Source organism: Capsicum annuum, chromosome 11 (assembly GCF_002878395.1).
Source record: "Capsicum annuum cultivar UCD-10X-F1 chromosome 11, UCD10Xv1.1, whole genome shotgun sequence".
NCBI classification, from domain to species: domain Eukaryota; kingdom Viridiplantae; phylum Streptophyta; class Magnoliopsida; order Solanales; family Solanaceae; genus Capsicum; species Capsicum annuum.
Genome location: NC_061121.1, coordinates 234,364,514 through 234,390,104, shown reverse-complemented (window position 1 = coordinate 234,390,104; position 25,591 = coordinate 234,364,514). Strand labels below are relative to the sequence as shown.

General features: G+C 36.0%; 2 protein-coding genes and 1 long non-coding RNA gene across 3 annotated transcripts; 2 read left to right on the top strand and 1 right to left on the bottom strand.

Moving 5' to 3' along the window:
* On the top strand, positions 1–1,313 carry LOC124888752. Its single transcript, XR_007047596.1, has 3 exons — positions 1–112; positions 240–718; positions 883–1,313. It is a non-coding gene; the product is annotated as an uncharacterized LOC124888752 (long non-coding RNA).
* Positions 1,314–3,853: 2,540 nt separating this feature from the next.
* On the bottom strand, positions 3,854–4,503 carry LOC107871022 (glutaredoxin-C6). Its single transcript, XM_016717790.2, has one exon. It carries the CDS (start codon positions 4,402–4,404, stop codon positions 3,925–3,927), a length of 480 nt encoding a protein of 159 aa, XP_016573276.2. The 5' UTR covers positions 4,405–4,503; the 3' UTR covers positions 3,854–3,924.
* Positions 4,504–16,161: 11,658 nt separating this feature from the next.
* LOC107871017 (ATP-dependent zinc metalloprotease FTSH 4, mitochondrial) lies at positions 16,162–25,591 on the top strand. The gene is made up of 7 exons (XM_016717771.2): positions 16,162–16,416; positions 18,014–18,101; positions 19,933–20,181; positions 20,327–20,572; positions 20,665–20,789; positions 23,038–23,514; positions 24,346–25,591. The coding sequence occupies exons 1-7, from the start codon at positions 16,390–16,392 to the stop codon at positions 25,267–25,269; spliced, it is 2,136 nt and encodes a 711-aa protein (XP_016573257.2). The 5' UTR covers positions 16,162–16,389; the 3' UTR covers positions 25,270–25,591.

The following is a 25,591-nucleotide window of genomic DNA, read 5'->3' as shown; positions in this document are numbered from 1 at the left end:
TTGTTCGATAATTCTTTTCCTTGGTTAAATCTTGCTGAGCAGCGTGTTGCGTCTATTGCCACTGTGAAGCTGAGGAAGCATCTTGAGATCAGCATGAAAAATGACAGTTTAGGTAGGGAACAGGAGTAATAACTTTATCTAAGAAAGTTCATAGCAAAATCTAATTTGACAGTACTACTCTTTGATCAGAATATCTGGACTACAATTTTTATTTTTTTTTGGATAACTGTGGTGTCCAGGCCAGCTTTCACGCACGTGTCACCTCCCACCAGCAACAGATATCAAGTTACTCTGTCCCCCAAGGTTAGGGCAGATGGGAAGAATTACCTAGTGTTTTTTTGTCTATGTTGAGATTTGAATTTGAGAACTTCTGGTTCTCAACCCACTTCATTGACCACTAGGCCACACCCTTGGGTGTATATCTGGACTACAATCTAGACTAAACCTCCGAGTAGACTCTGCAGTATCAACAACCATCGGCACGGTCATTCAAGAATCATGTGGCGCGACGAAAGGTGTTTCCCTTACTTCTGGAACAGGGGGAATTCCATGTTATTAAGGTGTCAAGGCGCTCACTTTGATCATTCAATTGACTCTTTTCTGCCAGTCCGTGCTTGATGTCATGCTGGCAAGAGCAGTGAAGTCGGTCGGTTAAACCTAATATTGGATTTTTCCAGATCAATTCTTTGCTGCAATCACTTTGATCCACCTAAATTCTGTAAGTTCGAACACCACATTAAAATTACTTCACTTGGAAGTCAATTAATTAGAATCCATTTTTGTAGGATTCATTTTTTAGCTATAGACACATGGGTTGGTCAGTAATTGTAATACCGAAAATGTCTAAAAGCTCTAATATTTCTTTTTTTAATTTGCTTTCAGTTAGGTTTTCTTTGAGTAATTGGCTTGCTTGATATCTATGAAGGATGATTTGCTGCAGATGGAGCATACAACTCTAATGGAACCCAAAGGTACATGTGAATAAAAGTTATTTAATGGAACACACAAAAGAACATATTGTTTTGACGAGGCTCGACGATTATTTGGGAAGTGAAAAGTTTCAAAGATCTCTGCTCAAGTCGAGAACGGCAAACTATTGAAGTTTTGAGTGGTACTTGTTCTCATGTTGGATGGTACATCAATCAAGACTATGGATGTGATAACTTGTATTGTTGGCTTTTGGTTTTGGATAATTAGGCTCGCACGACTGTAAAATGTATCACAAGGGTCTAAGGCTTGCTTCTTTGTATACTAAGAATCAACGTCTCTTATGTGTTTTGTTTTATTGATGTGACAATGGCTTTCTTGTTTTACCCCGTCGTCGAATGGGTCTTCAGGAAAACTGACTTCCTCTATATCAGAATTTTCAACAACAAACTCAACGTCAAGTCGAGCTAGTTCTAGTTCATGCAAATGGAAATATCCATCTGCTGCAACTGCACTTGTCCTCCTTCTCTTATTATCGCCTTTCAGTTTGACTAATTCGGATTAGCACCAGGTAGGGCTCCATTTGGCGGATAGCGCTCCCTACCGAAGATTTTTCCATACCCAAAGCTCGAATCTGAGAGCTCTGATTAAGAGAGGAGCAGCCCCATCCACTGCACCACATCCTTTGATGGTAACTTTTCAATAAGTTGAGATATTGTTGGATAATGGATGAATTGTCTCAAAACTAAACAAATTTGATTTTCACTAGATCAACTTGATATTTTTCATTTACCAACAGGAAAGGCTGGACAACAACAATATTCATATTCATATTTGTGATGAACGGACAGCAATAAGCAATATGATAAGCAAAAGGAAAAACAAGATGAACACACAGATTTATGTGGAAATCATGACGGAAAACCATGAGCAGAGGCAATGAAATTTCACTATAATGGAAAGGAGTACAAGGAGGAGACGAAAATCTCAATGACGTATGTGAACCACCAAAAACAACCCACTAAACGTACTTATAATACATGCGTACAAATAAAGCCTAAGCTCGAAAACATACAGATCCATACCACAGACCCCACTAAAAATCACAAACATGGATTGCACCGCAAACTTTTCAAGGCCGGATCAACAAAATTCGGGTCACAAACTCTTAACAATATTATTTTTGATTTTGAATCGAAAAACCAAATATCCATATTTATAATCACTATATTCATGGCTCACTATATACATTTGCTCTCCGTGAGTTAATTTGACTTAAGTTTCAAACTTAGATTAGATTAATTTAATTTTTTTAAAAAAATAAAATATAAATATTCAAAAACTACATGAAAAGTACTATAAATTTGTTATAAATGTATTTACATTATAGTGAATGTCTATCAAGATCTACTTTGATATCTATTAGGATTTGAAGCATCCATCTTTTACTCAGACTAGGAGTAAATTTCCCTTATAAATTTCCCCAGTATTGAGAAATCTGGATTTGAGTTATGTGTAACTGTTTAGAGATAAGCATCCTGTACCCCAAATAATGGCTAATAAAGCTGTTTACTACCCCAAACTCAAATTTAGCGTATTTTTGTCACCATTTTGTGCTGACGCGATACCTTTATTACATAAAATAGGATACACGTCAAAGGTGTCACGTCAGCTAAAAAGATTAGACAAAAGTTATCACATAAGCTAAAAAGAAAGATAAAAATACGCTAAAATTTAGTCCTAGCAAATTTGGTCCTAGTTCAGAGAGTACTAAATTCTTTACTCAATTGTTTACCATGTGTTTTAGGAGAGTATAATTACTTTCTAATTACAAGATCTTTTGATAATATGTTAGCTAATAATCAAATTAGTGAACTGCTACATTCTAATAATGATTGATTCCATGAAAATAAGTTGTAAATAATAAAAAATATTAATTTTTAAAGTTGAAAATAATTGAGGGGAATTTTAAGCCAACTAAATTGTATTACGTCACTAATTTTGAACACTTAGAATAAAATACAAATTAAAGAATATCCTCCAAAAAATAGTGGGGGATATTCAAAGTAAATTAAGAATTGACAAGAGATATATTATATTGAGCTGCCCCATTAAGTCATTTTCACACTCCAATATACTATATTAAAAAAAATGAAAAATACAGTAAACTCCAAATTCCAACAAAATTATTAATAGAAAAAAAAGGGAAAGGAGTACTTTTTTTTTTTTCAACGTTGTGGCCATTTGGAATAAAATATAGAGATTACAGCCTGTAAAAGCACAATTATGAAACTAAACCAATACATTAAAACTTAATTAGTACTACTAATACTAATAATAAAAAAAAATAATTATAAAGTTGTTATCGTCTGATCAGAAGATCAGAAAGTCGTAGAAACACTTGCGTGCCCTTGTGGTCTGGCCTTTTTTTCATGCATAGTGAGTGTTTTAGCACAACGATTTGCCCTTTACTAAAATTATTATTCCTAATTTTTTTATGAAATTTATTGTAACACGTTTTAATTTTGCGAGATTTCATGACACCTCAATTATTTATTACCGTAATTTGTGTCGAATATTTGCTTAATTGGATCACTGTATGAATACACATACACTGGCACATATGTGTCTGAAGTGGTCTAGCTAGACAAATACATGCTACAGAAATACGATAATAAATAATCGAGGAGATCATAGGACCTGCAAAATTTGGCGAAATTAATTGTAACACACATCAACTTTGCACGGTCCCATGACCCACCTCGATTATTTATTATCGAATTTCTATGGCATATATTTAATACACGTGCACCGACACGTATGTATCTGAAGTGATCTAACTAGACAAATACATGCTACAAAAATACGATAATAAATAATCCAACAGATCATAGGACCTTGCAAAATTGAGATGTGCTACAGTAAATTTCGTTAAAATTTTAGGTATATTTTTTTCTTTTTTCCATTTAAAAATATAAAATTACAAATTATTATTTACTATACCTTATAATTATTGTAAGTGACAACACCAACTTCCACGAGCTTTGGAACAAGTCCACCACTTAGATGAAGTGCCACGAGGCTCTCTAATCCTCCGACACGTGTCCCTCCTATATACATCGCCGGCATCTCATCCATACCACCACCGTTCTCCGCCTTATCACCACCGCCACGTGTCTCACCACCGTCGTCTACGGCGGCGGAGGCGGAGAGGGCGGCGATCTCGTCGTCTTCCAATTGAATAACAGCAGGGTGAACGCCGACGGAGGACAATAACAGACGTTTCATGACGTGGCACATGCAACAGCAAGGTGAACGTGTGAAAATAACGACGGGATTCTCGCCGATGAGTCGCCGGATTCTCATCTCCGTTGACTCCGTCACGTCGATTGCTAACGGCGAGCTGGTAGTTGTGCTGAGTTCTAACGTTACTCCGACGCCGTTAGATAACGGCGGGTAACGGCCAACACCTTGCATGATGAACACACACAGTATATATAGAGAAACTATACGATGAACAAAGTGAGAGTGTATATATAGAGAAAAATTTGAAGTTTAATTATGAAAAATTTTAATATTTTATATAATTATTGAAAATATCTATTTTGAATCTATTAAAATATATAATTAACCCTCCATACATTCAAAGATACTTTTTTTTTTATAAGGATAATTAATTAACTTTCGATATATTCTTTTTGGTTTTGAATCTGTTGAGATACATAATATATTTAATAAAGATATATTTTTTTCTTTATAGATATATCATTAGTTTTTGATATATTTTTTTATTTTAAATTTATCGAGATACATAATTAACTCTCGATGCATGCAATAAATGTATATAATTAGTTGAAATTTTTGTAATTATTTTGTACGGATAAAGATTTGTGTAAATATAATAAGTTAGGGTGTATGTTTGTCAGAGGCGGATCTAGAATTTAAAGGTTGTGGGTTCATCACTTATAATTTTTACCACTAAATCAATAACACACTTTGTTTGTGGGTTCCCAACTTATTATTCTTATATATTTACTAGTTTTTTCAATATAAATTCAAGAACCGTATGAAAGTTATGGGTTCCCGAGAACCCGCACTAAAGCTATGCATCCACCCTTAATGTTTGTGTTTTTTTTTCAATTTTATTTACATGTATATTTAAATTATTGGAGTTAATGCACATGCGGATTTAAGTTTTTAAGTTTACGAGTTTCAAATTATAAACTAAGTGTTTTTCTAAATAAACTCTTTAACTTTACAAGGTACAAGTAAAATTATGTAGTATCCTCTCTAAAATTGTACTTTTAGAAATGATATTGGTTATATTGTTGTTATTGTTGAGTTTCGAACTATAAGTACTTGAGTCGAGGATTTTTTGAAAATAGTCTTTTTATCTTTATGAGATAGTGATAGGATCTTTGTACACTCTATCTCTTTTAACTTGACTTATGGAATTTTACTAGATATATTGTAATTGTTATTGTTGTTTATCGACTTCTAAATAGGTTAATTATTTATACAAATGAGGTGATATTTTTACTACAAATGTTGTTATTCTTAATTATATACACTGACAGTATAAATTTTATTTACGTGTTTATTTGACTTTTTAGAGTTAATGCATATGTGGATTTAAGAATTTAAGTTTATGAGTTTCAAATTATAAACTAATTGTTTTTTTTTAAATAAACTCTCTATAAGATTTGAGTAAAGTAACGTAGTATCCTCTCTAAAATTTTACCTGTAGAATTAAGTGATATTGATATTGTTGAGCTTCAAACTAAAATCACTTGAGTCGATGATCTTTTGAAAATAGCCTTTCTATTTTCACAAGATAGTGGTAAGATCTCTATCACTTTATCTCTTCAAACCTGACTTGTGAGATTTTACTAAATATATAATCAGATCTGATTCTGGCGGCACTTCCGGCGAAGCTCCGGCGAGACTATCTCGGCGACCAGTTTCGACATCAATTTGCTGAGATCCAACATACCACGCAGGAAAAGAGGATTTGGCTACAAGCGTAACACGATGACTTCTACCCTTTTGCTATTTCATTCTTCGTACTAATTCTACTATTACTTTCCCGTATCTTGACTTGTATTTAATCTGTTCGGACTGTCTGTTGTCATAGTTTGCACTGCTTTTTACTATTGGTTTTGTTGTCCTTGGTGCTAGGGCATTAGTGTGGTTTAATTTCCTTGGTAGTAGTTTGTTTTAGTTTGTTGTTGTCTGCATACTTTTACTAGTTATTATTTTACTGTTTTGTTTGTAGTGTTTTGTTTCTTGTGAGTATAATTATGACGGTCTGGTTTAGCTGATTGGTGGATATGTGTTGTGTTGTTCTAGTCTGCTAGGCCGGATCGGGTTTCTTGTGAGTGACTACTTTTTCTTTACTACTTTCCTCTTTTCCCGCTTCTCTTTTGGTGCTTTGTTTTTGTGTATTCCTGTGTATCGGTTTGGGGCTTTGTTTGGTATTGGTTTTGGTCCTTAAGTGGTGGCTGTAGGGGCGGATGGTGGAATAGGGTCATGTCCGCGAGGGCTGGGGTTGGGGGCGGCTTCGAGTGGGGGTAAAGAGGGAAGAGCTGGTGTAGACGTGGGGTCTAGGGCGGGTGTTAGGGTTGGGGCGATGTGTGGTGGTAAAGGTAGGCGACAGGCGAGAGAAGATAGGTTGAGGGTAGGGTCTTGGAATATAGGGACCGTTCAGGGTAAGTCCGTAGAGTTGGTGAAGATTTTTAAGAAGAGGAGGATTAATATTGTGTGTGTTCAGGAGACTAAGTGGATAGGTACTAAGGCCAGAGATGTGGATGGTTTCAAGTTGTGGTACTCAGGCAGTGAGAGGTGTCGTAATAGAGTGGGCATCTTAGTGGATGAGGAGCTAAGAGGGCAGGTGGTGGAGGTTAAGAGGGTCAGTGATAGGCTGATGACGATTAAGTTGATCATTGGGGGGGTTATGTTGCATATGTGTAGTGTGTATGCGCCGCAGGTGGACTTGGGATAGGAGGTGAAAGCGAGTTTTTGGGAGGCTTTGGATGAGGTGGTGACAAGCGTGCCTAGATCGGAGAAGATTATCAGAGCAGGGGACTTCAATGGGCACATTGGAGTTTCTCTGGGAGGTTATGATGAGGTGCATGGAGGTTTTGGTTTTGATGAATGAAATGGTGAGGGAGTTGCTCTGTTGGATTTTGCGAGAGCCTTCAGGTTGGTGGTTGTAAACTCGAGCTTTCCGAAGAAGAAGGACCACTTTTTACCTTTCGAAGCACATCAGCCAAGACTCAGATTGACTTTCTGCTGCTTAGGAAGGGGGCCAGGGTTCTCTGTAAGGATTGTAAAGTCATTCCGAGTGAACATCTGTCGACTCAGCACAGGCTGCTGGTGATGGACTTGTGTATCAGAAAGAACAAGAAGAGTAGGGCTGGATAGGGTCGGCCTAGAATTAAGTGGGGCAGCTTAACGCCAGTTAGTGCGTTGAAGATGGGGGCAAAGGTGGCGAGTTTGGGGGTGTGGGAGAGTATGGGAGATGTGAATGTCATGCGGGATAAGGCGGTCAGCTGCATCCGGGAGATGGCTAGAAAGGTTTTGGGTGTTTCGAGGGGTCGGGCAGGTCGACATAAGGGGGACTGGTGATGGAATGAAGAAGTTAAGAAGAAAGTGGAGACTAAGAAGGGGACATATGTTAAGTTGATTGAGAGTAAGGATGAAGAGGAGAAACGGGTGAATAGAGAGGCTTACAAAGTTGCAAGGAGTAAGGCTAAGTTAGTTGTTACGGCTGCTAAGACAGCGGCGTTTGAGAGCTTGTACGCGGAGTTGGAGGAGAAAGGGGGGAGGGGAAGGAATAGGTTATATAGGCTGGCTAAGGCTAAAGAGAGGAAGGGGCGTGACCTCTATCAAGTGAAGTGCATTAAGGGGGAGGACGGTAGAGTTTTAGTGGAACATGGGCACATTAAGAAGAGATGGCAGGAGTATTTTCATAGACTTTTAAATGAGGAAGTGGATAGAGACATTGTGTTAGGGGAGTTGGAGAGCTCGAACGAGAGCCATGATTTCAGTTACTATAGACGTTTTATGGTAAAGGAGGTCAGAGAGGCTATTCGTAAGATGTGGAGAGGTAGGGCGATGGGGCCTGACGAGATTCCGGTGGAATTTTGGAAGTATGCTGGTGGGGTAGGCTTAAGGTGGTTGACTGATTTGTTCAACGCCATTTTTAAGACAGGGAGAATGTCTGAGGCTTGGAGATGGAGTACGTTGATTCCGTTATATAAAAACAAGGGTGACGTTCAGAGTTGCAATAACTATAGGGGTATTAAGCTGTTGAACCATACTATGAAGATTTGGGAGAGGGTGGTTGAGCGGAGGTTGAGGAGGGTAGTGTCCATTTTGGAAAATGAATTTGGTTTTATTCCTGGATGCTCGACGACGGAGGTAATCCACCTGGTGAGAAGATTGGTGGAGCAATTTAGGGAAAGGAAGAGGGATTTGCATATGGTGTTCATCGATCTGGAGAAGGCGTACGACAAAGTTCCTTGGGAGGTTCTTTGGAGATGCTTAGAGGTGAGAGGAGTTTTGGTGGCATACATCAGAGCAATTAAGGACATGTACGATAGAGGAAAGACTCGGGTGAGGACTGCGGGAGGAGACTCAGGGCATTTTTTGGTCGAGATAGGTTTACATCAGCGATCGACTCTTAGCTCGTTCCTTTTTGCGTTGGTGATGGACGTGTTGACGCGGAGTATTCAAGGTGAGGTACCATAGTGTATGTTATTTGCGGATGATGTAGTGCTGGTTGATGAGACACCGGAGGGGGGAATGAGAAATTGAAGGTTTGGAGGCAAACTCTTGAATCTAAGGGGTTCAGGTTGAGTAGGTCCAAGACGGAGTATTTGGAATGCAAGTTTAGTGACTCGAGTCAGGAGGACGGTGTGGTGGCGTTGTTGGATTCTTAGGATGTTTGTAAGAAGGATAGTTTTAAGTATCTGGGGTCTGTGATTCATGGGAATGGCGAGATTGATGAGGATGTCACTAAACGTATTGGCGCAGGTTGGATGAAGTGGAGGCTCGCCTCGGGAGTGTTGTGTGATAGGAAGGTGCCACTTAAGCTTAAAGACAAATTCTATAGAGTGGCAGTCCGTCCAGCCATGCTGTATGGAGCGAAGTGTTGGCCAGTCAAGAACTCTCATATTCAAAGATTGAAGGTGGCGGAAATGAGAATGTTGCGTTGGATGTGTGGACCTTAGACGGCTACAGTGAGTGTGTAGGTAATAGCTAGGTGAGAGGGGAGTTTGGGTGTGGTGGGTGTTTTAGGCCTGTGAGGGCATGTTACTACCACATGGGTATCTATGTTCTTATTTCATATTACGTATTGTTCGTATTTCTCTTATTTCCCATTTCTCTGAGACTTAGTGTTCTTATTTTTTTATATCTTATTTCTATTATGCTATACAACCTGTTTCATATCTCATTACGACCTTGGTATACTATTCTCTATCTTGAGCCGAGAGTCTGTCGGAAACAACCTCTCTACTTCCTCGAAGGTAGTGGTATGGACTGCGTACATTTTACCCTCCCCAGACCTCACTTTATGGGAATATACTGGGTCTGTTATTGTTGTTGTTTATCGACTTCTAAATAAGTTATTTATATACATATAAGGTGAATTTCTTACTATAAATGTGCATTTGATTTGAATCGAAATTATTAGATTTTATTAAATTTTTATATATAAATATAAAAAATATGTACAATTTTGGAAATAAAAGGAAGGGAGGAGGCAAACATTGTTACATTTTACAAAAGAACCACACTATTGGAAACATACACCACTTTGTCCTTTTTCTTTTTAATTTTATTTTAATTATTATTTATATGTATGAAGTTGTTGGGAATATTTCCAAGTCAATTGGAACAGATGAGTGGACAATTAATTTGACCATATTCATTTTTCAAATGTTTAGGTGATTTTTTCAAAGCAATCAATTTTGTTGCATCTCAACAATATTAAACTCCTATAATTTATAAGTTTAGTATTTTCTATCTCTATTTTTACTTGTCAAATATATTAAAAATATATAATATTTAAAAATTAATAGATAATACATTTTTTGATATTTATTTTATCTTTGCCACTATTTATTATTCAGTATATTTTTTAAGAAATTAAATATTCAAAAGGTAATATAATAAATTATTTATATTATTTATTATTTTTTAAAATGTATATCATATTAATAGTGAATAAATAAAGATGAACAGAGAAAATAATAATGAATGTTAGTTATGAAAGTGTTGTGATATTGATTGCATTGAAAAATTTAGAGAGTTTTGATTGAATACTCTATTGTCATACAGATGTAGATTTCGATAATTTTTTTCTATAGATTTCATTATTATTTATATTGACATGTAAAATGAGACTTTATCAACCGTGAATTTAGAACTTTTCTTTCAACATTTGCTTAGCAGGAATCATTACGAAAGTTGGTCCATCATCATAGATATTTTAATTTGATAGCGACGATTGATTGAATTCTTTAATAATGCATTTTCATCATATTAAATCACTTAACTATTAGGAATTTACGTAATTTATGAAATTTAAATAATTAATGACGTCATCTTTACTATTGACGTGGAAAATGTGAGGTGGGGGTCCATGTCCTAATTTTTTTTTCCAATTGGCCTGCGTAGGCTTACGTAATCAAATGGCTGACGTTAATATGAATTATTTATGTATTATTTCTTCGGTACGAAGGAATTTTATGTTTTTTTGGTCAAAAATATTTTTCGTAGGAGAATAAGTTTCTTAATTCTATGAGTACGTAGTATTTTACATTAATTATATCCTCCATACCCAACACGCTTTATTTTTGCCCCGCCCCCTATAGCGCTATCTCCCCCCCCCCCCCCCCCCCCCCCCCCCCTTCCACATAGATTACGTATAAATATGCTTAGAATAGTAATTTTTCTGTTTTATAATAAATGAATTGTTGAATTTTGACACGTATATTAAGAAAAAAATATTAAAGACATAAATTTAACACAACTTTTTATTTTTATCCAAAAAAAGAAAAAATTGACCTTGTAATACCTTATTAAAAGTTAATTAGTTGTCAAATCATAAGGGCAAATTTAGAAAAAAATTCAATGATTCACTTATTTTGAAACACTAATAAATACCCCAACAATTCACTTATTTCGAAACGGAGGGAGTAATTTTATTTATGTATGGAACGCAAAAAAAAAAAAAAAACTACTTATTTATCTAGAAAATATCTCGAAATGGTTCATGTATATATTTTATAAAAGCATGCTAGTCTTTTCTCTCGAGCGTCATTGGATCCACTCTTCTGTCAAGAGAATCTCCCTCCCGAATCATTCTTAAGACTACCAAGGGAATCTTCTTTCTTTGAACCTTGATGCTCAATTTTGTTCTCCCGCAAACCCAATTTTGCAAGCCTACGAACGGGGGAGGGGTTGGGGTTACTTTTTCAGGTTTGGTAGATAGAAAGTGTGCTTGCAGTGCTTCTAGTAACTATTTTGAAATACAATATATTTCTGAGTGTGGTTGCTTCTTTCTTCAGCTTAAAACTATGGTTTGTGGTTCCTTACTAGTACCGGTGTTAGAGAGATATAATCTCCTTGTCCGTCTCTTAATGTCCGGGTCCTTCCCTGGCCTGCTCTCTTGATTTGGTGCCTTAGCTTTCACTTTGCTCTATCGACACTTTATCATAATGTCGAGATTTTATAGAAGGTAGAATTTCAGATTTTTTGACAATAGAAGACATATTACTAATTGATTCTTGGGTCATTTTGCGTTCAAATGGAACCATCGAGTTTCTAAGAGATTTTGGACCAAGGACATGAAAATGAACTTGTCTTCGATCTCTCTTAGAGCATTATTGTCTTGTCGGACGATCATAGGACTATGCACCCTTGCAACCAGGTATTCGATTTCTATATATAGATGTTACAAAGGTTTGAGGAGCTGGCTTTAGGGTCTGTTCGCACAATTAAATAATCTCAATATTTAATTTTTGTATTAAAATACCCAATAATTTTAATTTTGATATAATTTTGGTCGAAGTTTTATTCTCTTTTAGCAACAAAATTTATACTGAAATAAAAAAAATTAAATTAAATTTAAAAAATATTTTTCCCATTTAAGGTTAAAACTTAAAAAGGAAGATGGGACATAAGAGGCCCATATTTGAGGAAGAAAAACCAATAATAGATGAGTGATTCTCAAATTATAGCCCTCTAAATTTGCTAATGCAAATGAATGATTTTGACTCACCTTAAATGGAAATCCTATGTGGCATAATTTCATTGGTCGATTTTAATTTGTGGCCCCCACCCCTACCCCACCCTCAAACATAAATAGCGGAATGGTTAGGAAGCTCGTCTTTAAACAGCTGATTTTCACGTGATTATAATTATGCTACAATCGTCTGTTTGGAGAATCTTTTATAACTTGTCCAAGAAGAATCTATAATTGAATCCGTCAAATATACAAAACACCCAATAAAGCCCCACACATATTCTTTTACTCAATCATTCAAAGTAAATAGTCTAAGGCATGATCATAATGTATAGTATTTGAAAAATTAAAGTGTGTTTGCTTTTTCAAGAAAAGACATGGGAATAGATCATAACCATATGTTTATTTACCCCACCATATTGTTCCTTAATGGCTAGGTTTGGTTCTTATAACTTAGTCTAATAACTATAGTTGGCAAAAGGGAAAAAAGTTCGAAATATATCTAAATTTTGATGAAATTTGTTGTAACATGCCTCAGCTTTGTAGGAGTTTTATGACCCCCTCGACTATTTATTACCGTAGTTTTGTGTCATATATTTGCTGAACTGGATCACTACGTGGATACATGTGCACTGACGTGTAAGGATCTGAAGTGGTCCAGCTGAATAAATATATGTCATAGAAATACGGTAATAAATAGTCGAGCGAGGTTATAGGACCCCCACAAAGTTGAGGTATGTTAATGGCTAGGTTGGGTTCTTATAACTTAGTCTAATAACTATAGTTGACAAAAGTAATCCTACGTAAGATTTAGAGAAAAAGGTTTGAAATATATTTAAATTTTGGCGAAATTTGTTGTAATATGTCTTAACTTTGCGGGAGTTCTATGACCACCTCGATTATTTATTATCATATTTTTGTGGCATATATTTGTCGAATTGAATCACTGCGTGAATACACGGGCACTGTCGTGTAAGAGTTTGAAGTGGTCCAGCTGAACAAATATATGTCACAGAAATGCGATAATGAATAGTCGAGACAGCTCATACATGTGATAAACTGCTAACGCAATAGCATAAGTATTTATAGGGTTCGATAGAAATTTAGGTATCAATGAAACCTCATAAATTTTCAATCTTGAATCTGTCTTTTTTGCGTCATTCTTTGCCTCTAGAATATTATAATATTTTTTTTCTCATGGGTGACTTCATGTATGGATGCTTTTGGATATTCCTTGTGAGCCTACCACTTTAGTAGTGATATTATTTATAGACTTATAGTGGACCCTTATAAATAAGTTTTTTTTTTTTTTTTTTTCTAAATATTGATTCACAATTACATCGATGTACAAAAAAACTACTCTCAAAGATTTGATAGTGGGATGAATAAAATTATTTATTTTTAATTAATGATTTTAAGTTATGGGTATAAATTAACTTAAAGTTGATAGAGAATTATTTCTCTTTTAATGGACCATACGCAACATGAATTTAAATTAATTAAGATCCCAATATAAATATCAAATAGCAGGTGAATAACGACGATGCCATGGCCTTGTTATATATTTAGCATTACGTTTGTTAATTAAATCTTATTTAGCATTACGTTTGTTAATTAAATTTAACTTATATGCACTTCGCAAAAACGTTTTAGATTTTAAATATAATTTATATGTTATAGCATGTTGCGAGTTTAATCTTTTACATGACATGTAGTTATCATGTTATTTGTAGTTATTTTTTAGACGGTGTGATGATTTAAGTTCTTCTGAATTCAAGTAATTGTATTATCAACATCAGTTGTGGTGGGATTGTTGAGATCCCTCCATCTTTAGAAATGAGTAAAAATCATGTCCGCCCTCAGAGATTGGTCCTGTAAATTCAATGGCGAATTCAAAAAAAAATTCTCAGGGGTTCGAAAAATAAATTTGAAATAAAATTTAGGCAGCCTTCACACCTCAGTAAGAATCGAACCTGCAAAGTGGGGCTGGTGCATGCTGCCCAAGTAGAGTAGCGCAACTCAGTACCACTAAGTTGTCTCATATCTTTAGTTTAGGTTTGAAATTAATATATGTACCGAAATATAAATTTTCTACCCTATTTATATAACGTAACTTTACACCGAGGGGTTTCAGGAGAACCCCTGACACCCATGTACGTTCGTCCCTGCCTGTAATGCATGAATCTGAATTTAATCGAACTTCAATGCAGATACTGAACACTGAATAAAACAACAACAACAACATACTCAGTATATTCCGAGAAAGTAGGATCTGTAGAAGGTAAGTGTATGCAGTCCATACCACTACCTCAGAGGTGAGACTGAGAAATTTTATAGACCCCCGACTCAAGACAAAAATAATCTAAAACATAAATAATAAAGGAACAAGAAATAATAGATTTTAATACCAAAAAATGGCATAAACAATAGTATCACCGAGTAATACTAAAAACAATAACACATTCTGAAAGTCCGTCCTAATTTGACAACAACATGTGGAATTTGGACCTTAAATCACTTGACCCAAGTAAAATGAAATGAAACAAAGCCCATTTAATTTTTTTTTTTGGGCTATGTTGTCCATCCAATGTTCATATTAGTTTTGGGGGAATTGCACAAATAGCTACTTGAAGGAGGACCATTTAAAATATAGTCACACTTTAAAATAAAAAATATCATTTATAATTTAGTTTGCCAGTATCTATCTCAACTATTCATAATTCTATCTACCTACTAAAACTATCACCTTTGTGCGAGCTTCAGGCCACAGCTATCTCACTTTGTGTTAAAACAGACCTCGATATGTTGGCCTACCCACACCCCTTGTCAATTGAAAACAAATATTTGGACAATTTAGTATCGAAATGCATTTTAACACCAAAAGAATGAGGATAGTTAAAATATGAAACTCGTCTATAAAGTAATTGTTTAAGTATGAAAGGTGACAAATATCTCATAAAATTAATTAAAATGCATGAAAACTGACTCCAATACACTCTCTCTATATATATAATTTAATTTGTGTAAATATGTGTTTAAATATTAACTCTTTAATTATTAAAACATGTTTTACAAATATTAAATTAATTTTATTTTTAAAAAGGTTAAAGAAGCTAAAGTCTACGTCTACGCCGTGTATAGCCCATAGGGCATTGGACCTTTAGATATTTTTCATTTTATTACTCCCACTGTTTCATAATAAATGAATTATTGAATTTTGATACACAAATTAAGAAAAAATATTAAAGACATAAATTTAACATAATTTTTCATTTTTACCCCTAAAAAAGAAAAAATTAACCTTGTAATACCTTTTCAAAAGTTAATTGATTGTTAAATCATGGAGATAAATTTAGGAAAAAAAATTAATGATTCACTTATTTTGAAACACCAATAAATACTTCAATAATTCACTTATTCAGAAACGAAGGAAGTATTATTTTATGATAAACTAGCTCAACTTGTACGAAACTTCGATTAATTTCACGAGATATTATTTTTCTCCATCAAGACCAGCATAGATAAAAAAAAAAAACTGGCTTTGTTTTCGTTGAGATTTAAACGTGAATTTATGATTCTCAATCACTTCATTAAATATTAGACCACATCGTCGATTATTTTCCATTTACTCTATCAAACAAAATAAATCGACTTTTGTCTTCATTTAGATTTAAACTTGAACTCATGTTCTCAGTCGCTTCATTGAGCACTAGGCTATTTCGTCGATTATATTTCATTTTACGCCCTCTGTTCACTTTTGTTTGTCATATTTTAACCCGACACATTTATTAAAAAATAATTATTAACATGACTATTTTGTTATAATACTCTTATTGAATAATATTTATTATTGTATCTTGAAATTAATTTGAAATAAACAATAATTAATGATAATGATAAAATATAAAAAAAACAAAATTTTATTTTTTATATGCCGAAAATAACAAGTATATATATATATATAAAAATAAAAATCTAAAGGAGTAAGTATTAAATTAGCCATTAATTGTCCAAATAAATATATTTCCACTGGAAAAAGACAAAAAAGAAAAATATCCTTCTTGTTTCCTCTATTTTTCCCCTTCTAGATTTTCAATCATCACAAAAAATCTGTTGAAAAAATCCACAAAAAAACTGTGAAACATCAATAATCTTGCAAAAGGGTTAAAGAAAAATTCAATTTTTAGTTGAAAAAAGGGAAAAAGGAGATGGCTTTAATGCGCCTGCTCACCCAGGTCACTTTCTTGATTTTTTTTTTAACAAAAAAATTGTTTTTTTCTGTTGATTTTGATTTATTTTATGTATTTTATTTGAGGGGTTGTTATGTTTTTTGTTAATTTTTATTTGGTTTATTTGTTGTTAAATGGATTGAAATTGAATGGAGTGATTATTAGTGATTCATATAATTGATTTGAACTTGTTTGGTATTGAGATGTAATTGATTGATGGTTTGAGGTTGAGATTTCACTATATTAGGTTATAGAGGCCCTAATTTTTGTAGTTTTATTTCCAAGATTGGATTTTTATTTTTGAAGTTTGATGTTTTTTTTCTTGTTTTTCAAGTTTATTTGGTTTATTTGAGGTAGAGTAAAGTGGAATGATTATTAATGATTCATATTATTGAGTCGACATGTGCTCAGGAGTTGACAGGTTCAAGTCTGTGAAAAGTCTCTGGCAGAAATGAAAGGTAAGGCTGCGTACAATACACCCTTGTGGTGTAGTCCTTTCCTGAATCCTGTGCATAGCGGGAGCTTAAGTGCATTGGGATGCGCTTTAACTCACCTTTGAGGTAGTGGTACAGATTGCGTACACTCTACCCTCCTCAGACCCCACTTTGTGAGAATACGCTGGGCACGTTGTTGTTGTTGTATAGTTGGGTCGAACTTATTTGGGATTACGTAATTGATTGATGGTTTGAGATTGAGTTTTTGCTATGTTAGGTTAGAGAAGCACTAATTTTTGTAGTTTTATGGGATCTATTTCCAAGATTGGATTTTTATTTTTGAAGTTTGAAGCTTTTGTCCAATTTTATTTGGTTTATTCGAGGTAGAGTAAAGATGAATGATTATTAATGTAATGATTCATATAATTGAGTCAAACCCTGCGCATAGTGGGAGCTTAAGTGCATCGGACTGCCCTTTACCTCACCTCCAAGGTAGTAGTACAGACTGAGTACACTCTACCCTTCTCAGACCCCACTTTGTAACACTTTGTAAGAATACACTGGGAACAGTGTTGTTGTTGTTGTTGGTCTAATTGGGTCGAAATTATTTGAGATTAAGACGTAATTGATTGATGGTTTCAGATTGAGATTTCACTATTTAGGTTAGAGAAGCACTAATTTTTGTAGTTTTACGGGTTTCTGTTTCCAGGATTGGATTTTCTTGGTGGTACTTCTCTCGTGTATTGGTTCTGATAATAAATAATTAACAGAGGTTAGGGAAGAGACTAAATGTGAACCGATATTTCAAATTGGAGGGATATTAGTGCTCCATGTAAAAAAGAAGGATGATTTTGAGTTTAAAGCGATCCATATAAGTAAGAAATTCTGCATATCTTGACCAGTTCAAGGTGAAAAATTAGGTTGCTGTCCCGGTGGGATAAAGTTGAGCCAAAAGATCTTGATCCAAAACAAATTCACGAGGAAGTGGTCTTTAGGATCTAGTCCAGCCTTTAGAAATTGATTAATCGATAAAGATAGATGTACTTGATGCCCCGCCCAAGTCCTAATAGATAGGAGATGGTGTTTAGCTTTTTCTCGATGTTCTATGATAGTTCTTTTCCTGTTTTTTCTCCTCTTATATGTGTAGTAATGCTTGTTTCGTTATACAGGTTGAAAGGCAGCAATCTCAACTGAGGCAGCTTGGTTCTTTGTTCAATCGTACATATCTTTCCTCCGGACGGATCATAGGAAGTGAAGGTATGCTCTGAGATTTTGGCACTGATGGAGGAGAGTTTTATTATTTTTTTGATCTACGTAGCTATCATATCACATAGTTGATGATACGGAACTTTCTTTTCCAGGTTATTTATCCTTAACTTTCCACATGATATTTATTGTCCTCTAAAAAGCTGAGCTGTTGTGTTTTCTAAACTGGAAAATGGCCATACCTTCAATTTTATGAAATATACTAATGACTGTACAACATACCCAGTATATTCCCACAAAGTGGGGTCTGGGGAGGGTAAGTGTACGCAGTCCATACCACTACCTCAAATGTGAGATAGAGAGGTTGTTTCCGATAGACCCCCGGCTCAAAATAAAACAATCTCGATAAGGAATAGTAAAAGAACAAGATACAATAGAAATTAACACATCCAATAATATAATAGAAATATACTAATGACTGTACTTGTTGATACTGCAGTCACCCACTCATAATGGTTAATTTTAAAGCTACCGATAGTGGATGAAAGAAATTAAAAAAAAAGCATTAGACTAAAAGGAGCAAAACTGTTTCCAAGAAAACACTTTAAATGAAAGGCCTTTTTTATCAGTAGCCTTAGACAAAAATCCTTGTGGGTAGTGGATTCAAAATGAAGGTGCAAAAAATAGCATACATTGATTATGAAGGAAATAGAATACATTACTTCTCAAGAAAGAAATAGAACACGTTGATTATAACATCGAAATAGGACGTGATGCAGAAAAGAGGGTATTGGAGGTCAACATGTGAGCTATTTTTTTATTCGCCATCAATTTTTTATGGGTTTGCCATCTAGAAGACAAGGTTCAGTAAGTTGAAGAGTGAGTTAGGAGGGTGACATGATAAATGTATCGAAGGAAGTGGAAGAAAATTTTTCTAGAAGTCGAAATAAGATTATCATGTCAACCTCTCCATTTCTGCCTACTTCTGCATGCTGCATACCGCTAACAAAAAAACCTCTTTGCGTTTAAATGACTGACATGTTATCAAGATAGAGTAAATTTTGTCTATTGGTGGTTTCGTACTGTTGATGTTCTCCCTGCACTTCATTTCTTTTTTGCAAATAATTGGTTTGAAGTTTGAACAGTTTTTTTGTGTTTTACAAGAGAAAGTTGGCGACCGATTTATCATTTTGTGTAAATGAACTAGCAACGTCTCGATTTGAAAACAATTCTTTTCCAGTAGTATGCTTCATGGCAGTGAGCTAGCGAAACTCGAGTTCACTGCAATGCCTTTCAGTCATAAGCTTCCAATTCTTGTGAATGTTAACGTTTAAGCTAGTTAACATTTCCGCTTATAAGTTAGTGAATCCAAATCATATAAGCAATTTATGTTTGAGTAGCAAACTTCATGGAAATGAGATAGCTAACCTCCTAAGTTAAATGCATTCCTATTTTGGTCATGTACTCCCACCTTGAGAACCTTAATGGGTTATATATCAGTCGTAAGTAAGTGAATGCATCCCTACGAAAAAAGAAAGAGTTTAGTGAATGCCTCTCATAAGCATTTCTTTTTAGTAGCATACTTCACGGAAATGAGCTAGCTAACCTCCAAGTTTAGTGCAATCCTTGTTGGTCATATACTTCCGAGTCTTATGAGCCTTAGAGCCCTAGTGTGCTAATATGTCAGCTTATAAGTTAATGAATGCGTCTTGTTCGGCAGAAATGCTGTTGGTGCAGTATTTGTATATAAAGCTACAACTCATACCTTCAACTTCAGAGGCAACTTCTGCTATCTTCTGATAGTGCCCATTTTTCATCACCAATCTGAATCTTGAGGTTGACCTTATGTTCTATTTCCAACCTGTCCCTCTTTTACGTGCAGTGCATGGAGCTGCAAATATCAAGCGAAGGTTTCAGTCTAGTTATGTGGGAAGTCTAGCCCGCAGAGTACGTGAAAGAGAGGATACTAGTAATGCTGCATTTTATAGAAGTGATCCAGAAGCAGTCATAAGGTCGTTTGAGAGCCAACCTTCATTGCATTCCAATCCAGCAGCAGTGTCGGAGTATGTTAAAGCACTGGTAAAGACTGACAGACTTGATGAAAGTGAGCTGCTCCGGACTTTGCAGAGAGGTAGTAATAATTAGATGTCCCTCATTACCTTGTATATTTTGAGAGTAGATTACTCTAAATATTGAACATTTAGTACTTGCTGATGAGGGTTTTTTCTTTAATTAGTTTATCATGGATACCAATAATTCTGACGAGTTCTTTTCAGGGATTGCTGGTTCTGCTACATCCCATATGGAGGAAGAGAATATAGGGGCTCTGTCAGCTCTTAGAAATGTTGGGAAATCAACAAAAGATGGTGCTCTTGGTACTCGTAATGCTCCTATACATATGGTGGCCGTTGAAGGAGGTAACTTCAAAGAACAATTGTGGCGTACATTCCGGTCTCTAGCTGTGGCCTTTCTCTTGATTTCTGGAGTTGGTGCTCTCATTGAAGATAGAGGAATTAGCAAAGGTATAGGTGTTATGCAATTTTGTTTAGCTTTTGAAGCTCTATATTCAGATGCATTCTACAATTGTCTTTCCTTAATCCATATTCTGCACCAGGACTTGGTCTAAATGAGGAAGTGCAACCGAGCATGGAAACCAGTACAAGATTTGCTGATGTGAAGGGTGTTGATGAGGCAAAATCTGAGCTGGAAGAAATTGTTCACTATCTCCGAGATCCCAAGGTGAGTTAATCTGGGAGGTCCCAGTAATAACAAGCAATCAATGGTTTCATCTGTGGAATAAAGTCCTATATATTTGATATTTGGGTCACTAATCCAGGTAAGTAAACAAAAATAGCACAGTGATGGATTTTTTTCTTTGGTGTTCCACACATTATTATACTAGAAATGCAGGACTGAAGTTCATTTTGCTGACATGTTTTCACCAGCTCTCTTTAAACACCGATCTGAAAATATGCCAAGGATAGAAATGTGGGAAAACACATTTTACTTTAACATGCTGCTGTAGAAAAAATCAAGCTGGTAGCACAACTCAGCCGTAAACAAAAAGTAATGAAAGATGAAAAGCCTTTGCAATATATATATTTTTGTTTGAGAAAGAAAGCTTTCGCAATATATAAACTACCATGTTCAAGATTTTTACGATCATCAGCAACACGTCGACAGAAATTATGGAACTTCAGAAAATCTAAAACCACGTAATAGTATGTAGTCACAGCTAGCAATGTGGTCATAAGATACACATATTATATGTATAAGCTTGTTTCAAAATATATCACAGGGTACATGTCATAGATGGTATGATTCTGGCAACTATGGTTCAGTACCAAATCTACAATTTGATCTGCAAAGATTTGCTTAACTTGCACCAAATCTACAATTTGATCTGCAAAGATTTGCTTAACTTGCTCTACGAAATGGATGTTATAGGCCTTTCCACTTCTATCTAACTGATTAGGGTGGTGATGCTTCTAATTAGTGGAGGATACTTAGTGGTGTTAGGTTTTCAGTTTGGCCAGGGGTGGGGGGTGATTGCAATTGTGAAAGCATGCTGTTGCTTAGTGTACGGTGTACCTTATCTGTGATTTTGGAGGCAACTTAGAGAACAACCTGGTGGGAAGTAGTACTTTGAAAAGAGCTGATAAGGAAACTAATGAAGGAAAAACAAGATGTGAAGCATACAAAGGTCAAACATGGCTAAATCTGTTTTCATGATTGTAGCTTTGTGTGTACAGCTTTTATTAAGAATGAATTTAAAGAAAAAAAAAGAATAAAGAATATAACCGAGGGTCTATCAGAAACAGCCTCTCTGCGTTGCAAAGGTAGAGGTAAGGTCTATGAACATCCTACCCTCCCAAGATCCCACTTGTGGGCGGTGATGGAGCTAGAATTTTCACTAAGGGAGTTCAAAATTGAAAGAAGTAGGCACTTGAACTAGACGAAGGGGGTTCAACGTCAATTATATATACATAAAAATAATTTTAACCTTGTATAAATAGTATAATTTTCCACCGAACCCCCTAACCATAATAAGGTGGCTCCGCCCTTACTTGTGAGATTGCACATTGTTGTTGTAATAAAAATGAAGGATATAAAAACATGGTGTCTCCTTGTAAGTTTAACCTACATGGTGTCTACTTGTAAGTTTACCTAGTATGGACTGCCATGAGCTGAGCCACACCAAAGCTTAAATGGAAGTCATTAAATGTAAATAAAATTGTTTAATTCTGTATTTTCATCAACTTTTTATAACAATTCTGCTGAAACCAAAAACAAAAATCATGGAAATTTAGATTGCAACCTCCCTAAGTTCGAAGTAGCTACACCATTACTAACACTTTCAAGTGGAATTAGCTATTTTTTCAGTCTTGATTAACCGATAGATTCCATTTGGAAGTAAAAGAGGAGTAAAGGTACAATTTTATAGGTTCTTCGTAGTTCTCTATTTTTCTTTTATTGTTTTCCTCTTCCTGCCCTTATGGGCTCAATTTTTTGAGGTTGCCAATATAGCCTTAATGCCGAAGAAAACAACTTTACCGTTGTTGGAAAAAAAGGGAAAGAGGAGTAATGGTACAAACCAAAAGGCTTTTGGTGTCTATTTGTGCTTTTGCTTACTTCGTTATACAACAACAACAAACCCAGTGTATTCCCACATAGTGGGGTCTGGGGTGCTTACTTCATTGTATTATATCAAATTTCTTTTACCTGCTGCCTATAGTATCACTTTAGTCAAAGATACTTATCTTGGACAGTCAATTATGTAATTCAGGACTCTAGTTTTGCGGATTAATAAAGGTTGGTGATATATAGCTCATATGCGTCAACGTCTTATTAGCTGCAATATTTTCACTCTACTTAAGTCCAATGCTTTTAATTGTTTATTCTGGGTGGGACTTGATAGGTGTCTTTCTTTTAAGGGTTTGAGGTAAATGTTTTACAATTGCTCATATCTGTAAACTTTTGGGTACAGCGTTTCACTCGCCTTGGTGGCAAGCTCCCAAAAGGAGTATTACTTGTCGGCCCCCCTGGTACTGGTAAAACCATGTTGGCGAGGGCCATAGCTGGAGAAGCTGGGGTTCCCTTTTTCTCATGCAGTGGCAGTGAGTTTGAAGAAATGTTTGTCGGTGTCGGAGCTCGGAGAGTGAGAGACCTATTTGCTGCTGCTAAGAAGCGATCACCATGCATTATATTCATTGATGAGATTGATGCCATTGGAGGAAGCCGTAACCCAAAGGACCAGCAATATATGAGGATGACTTTAAATCAGTTGCTCGTCGAGCTGGATGGTTTCAAACAAAATGATGGAATCATTGTGATTGCCGCCACTAATTTCGCCGAGTCACTGGATAAGGCATTGGTGAGACCTGGAAGATTCGATCGCAACATTGTTGTCCCAAATCCTGATGTCGAAGGGCGGAAGCAGATATTGGAATCTCACATGTCAAAGGTAGTCTTTCTAAAACTGTGACATTTCTGGTGATGCTACAGTTTCCAGATCATTACCGTCACAATCTATCAGTAGTGTGCCTCCGCTATATTGTGTTTGCTATAAACATGCAGTATACTTCCCTGCTTTCTATTCCCTTTTAGTGTTTTAGATGACAAACCAATTATGCATCACATCCTCTTTCCTTGCGTATTATATATTTTCATTTACCCTTCACAATGGATCATTCTATGTTTTCGAAGATGCAATAAATGTTATCATCTCTCCTTCCATTTTGCCTTCAAGATATTTTACTTTGTCATGGATTCATCATTTCTTATCTAGACGCTATTTATTTATTGTTCTCTTTCAATTTTTAGGTCCTAGAATAAAAATGAGTTACTATGTCACGCTATGTTGTATTTCTTCAAACCTGCTTTTTAAAATGTTTTTTCTTGAGCCGAGGGTTTATCGGAATCAACCTCTCTGCCCCACAAAGGTAGGGGTAAGGTAAGCGTACACCCCACCCTCCCTAGACCCCACTTGTAGGATCACACTGGTATGTTGTTGATGTTATGTTGCGCTGTGTCAAGTTTTCTTTTTTTTCCGTGTTTGAGCCAGGGGTCTATCAGAAGCAGCCTCTCTACTTCTTTGGAGGTAGTGGTATGGTCTGCGTACATTCTACCCTCCCCAGACCCCACTAGGTGGGACTTCACCGGGTATGTTGTTGCTGTTGGTTTATGTAAATTTTCTCATTCTTGAACAGCTGATGCCATGTGAATATGATGTCATATAAGGGGTCTGTTTGGGCTCATTGCTAATTTCTCATGCGAAGAATATCCTGTTTGGCAGATTCTGAAAGGGGATGATGTGGACCTTACGATCATTGCTCGGGGGACTCCTGGATTTTCTGGTGCGGACCTTGCAAACTTGGTGAATATTGCTGCTGTTAAGGCTGCAATGGATGGCGCCAAAGCCGTAAGCTTGGCTGATCTAGAGCATGCTAAGGACAAGATCATGATGGGAAGTGAACGCAAATCAGCTTATATATCCCCCGAGTCGAGAAAACTCACAGCCTACCATGAAGGTGGCCATGCACTTGTAGCTATTCATACAGATGGGGCTCTTCCTGTGCACAAAGCAACTATTGTTCCACGAGGAATGGCTCTTGGTATGGTTGCTCAATTGCCTGAAAAGGATGAGACTAGCATCTCCCGTAAGCAGATGCTTGCTCGACTTGATGTTGCCATGGGTGGGCGAGTTGCTGAAGAGCTCATTTTCGGGGAAAGTGAAGTAACTTCTGGTCCATCTGATGATCTCAAGAAAGCAACCAAGCTAGCCAGAACCATGGTCACCAAGTTTGGTATGAGCAAGGAAGTAGGTCTCGTTTCTCACAACTACGACGATGATGGGAAGAGCATGAGCACCGAGACTAGGCTTTTAATCGAGAAGGAAGTAAAAGAATTACTCGAAAAGGCTTACAACAACGCGAAAACAATTCTCACTACCCACAATAAAGAGCTTCATGCTCTTGCTAATGCATTACTCGAGAAGGAAACACTGACCGGAGCACAGATCAAGGCCTTGCTTGCGCAGCTCAAATCTCAACAGGCACAGCAGAAGCAACATCAATCAGTATCCGTTGAAAGTACATCGCAGTCCAATCCAAGACCTCCCCAGAGCCCAAGTGCAGCTGCAGCCGCGGCTGCTGCTGCAGCAGCCGCTGCAGCTTCTGCCGCTGCCAAAACCAAAGGCATTGCTCCAGTAGGATCTTGACACACAAACCGTTGGCAAACTCTTTATCAGGTCAGTGTGCATATAGTCTTATTATTTTCATGCAAGCCTTCCACCCTTTTGAGGATCATTGTCGAGCTGCTGTTAACGAAGGTGAGGTTGAGGTCAACAGGTTTTGTAACAGATTAACCGCTGTTTCATCATGTTTTTTTCAAGTGTATCGTTCATATTCAACTCTCGATGGACCTATTAATTCTCGAGTTATCGTGTAACATAGCTGACATCTCCTTTCCAAGTCAGATTTTAGCTTTTTCTATGGACATTTAGTCCCACTGGAATAATGTATATTTTTACATTGCTAGAA

Excerpts from the sequence above, each read along its gene's own strand:
- LOC107871022 (XM_016717790.2), bottom strand. The coding sequence starts at position 4,404 with ATGCAAGGTGTTGGCCGTTACCCGCCGTTATCTAACGGCGTCGGAGTA.
- LOC107871017 (XM_016717771.2), top strand. The coding sequence starts at position 16,390 with ATGGCTTTAATGCGCCTGCTCACCCAG. Across the intron at positions 16,417-18,013 it reads TAATGCGCCTGCTCACCCAG|GTTGAAAGGCAGCAATCTCA; the intron begins GTCACTTTCTTG and ends TTCGTTATACAG. Across the intron at positions 20,182-20,326 it reads GCTCCGGACTTTGCAGAGAG|GGATTGCTGGTTCTGCTACA; the intron begins GTAGTAATAATT and ends AGTTCTTTTCAG.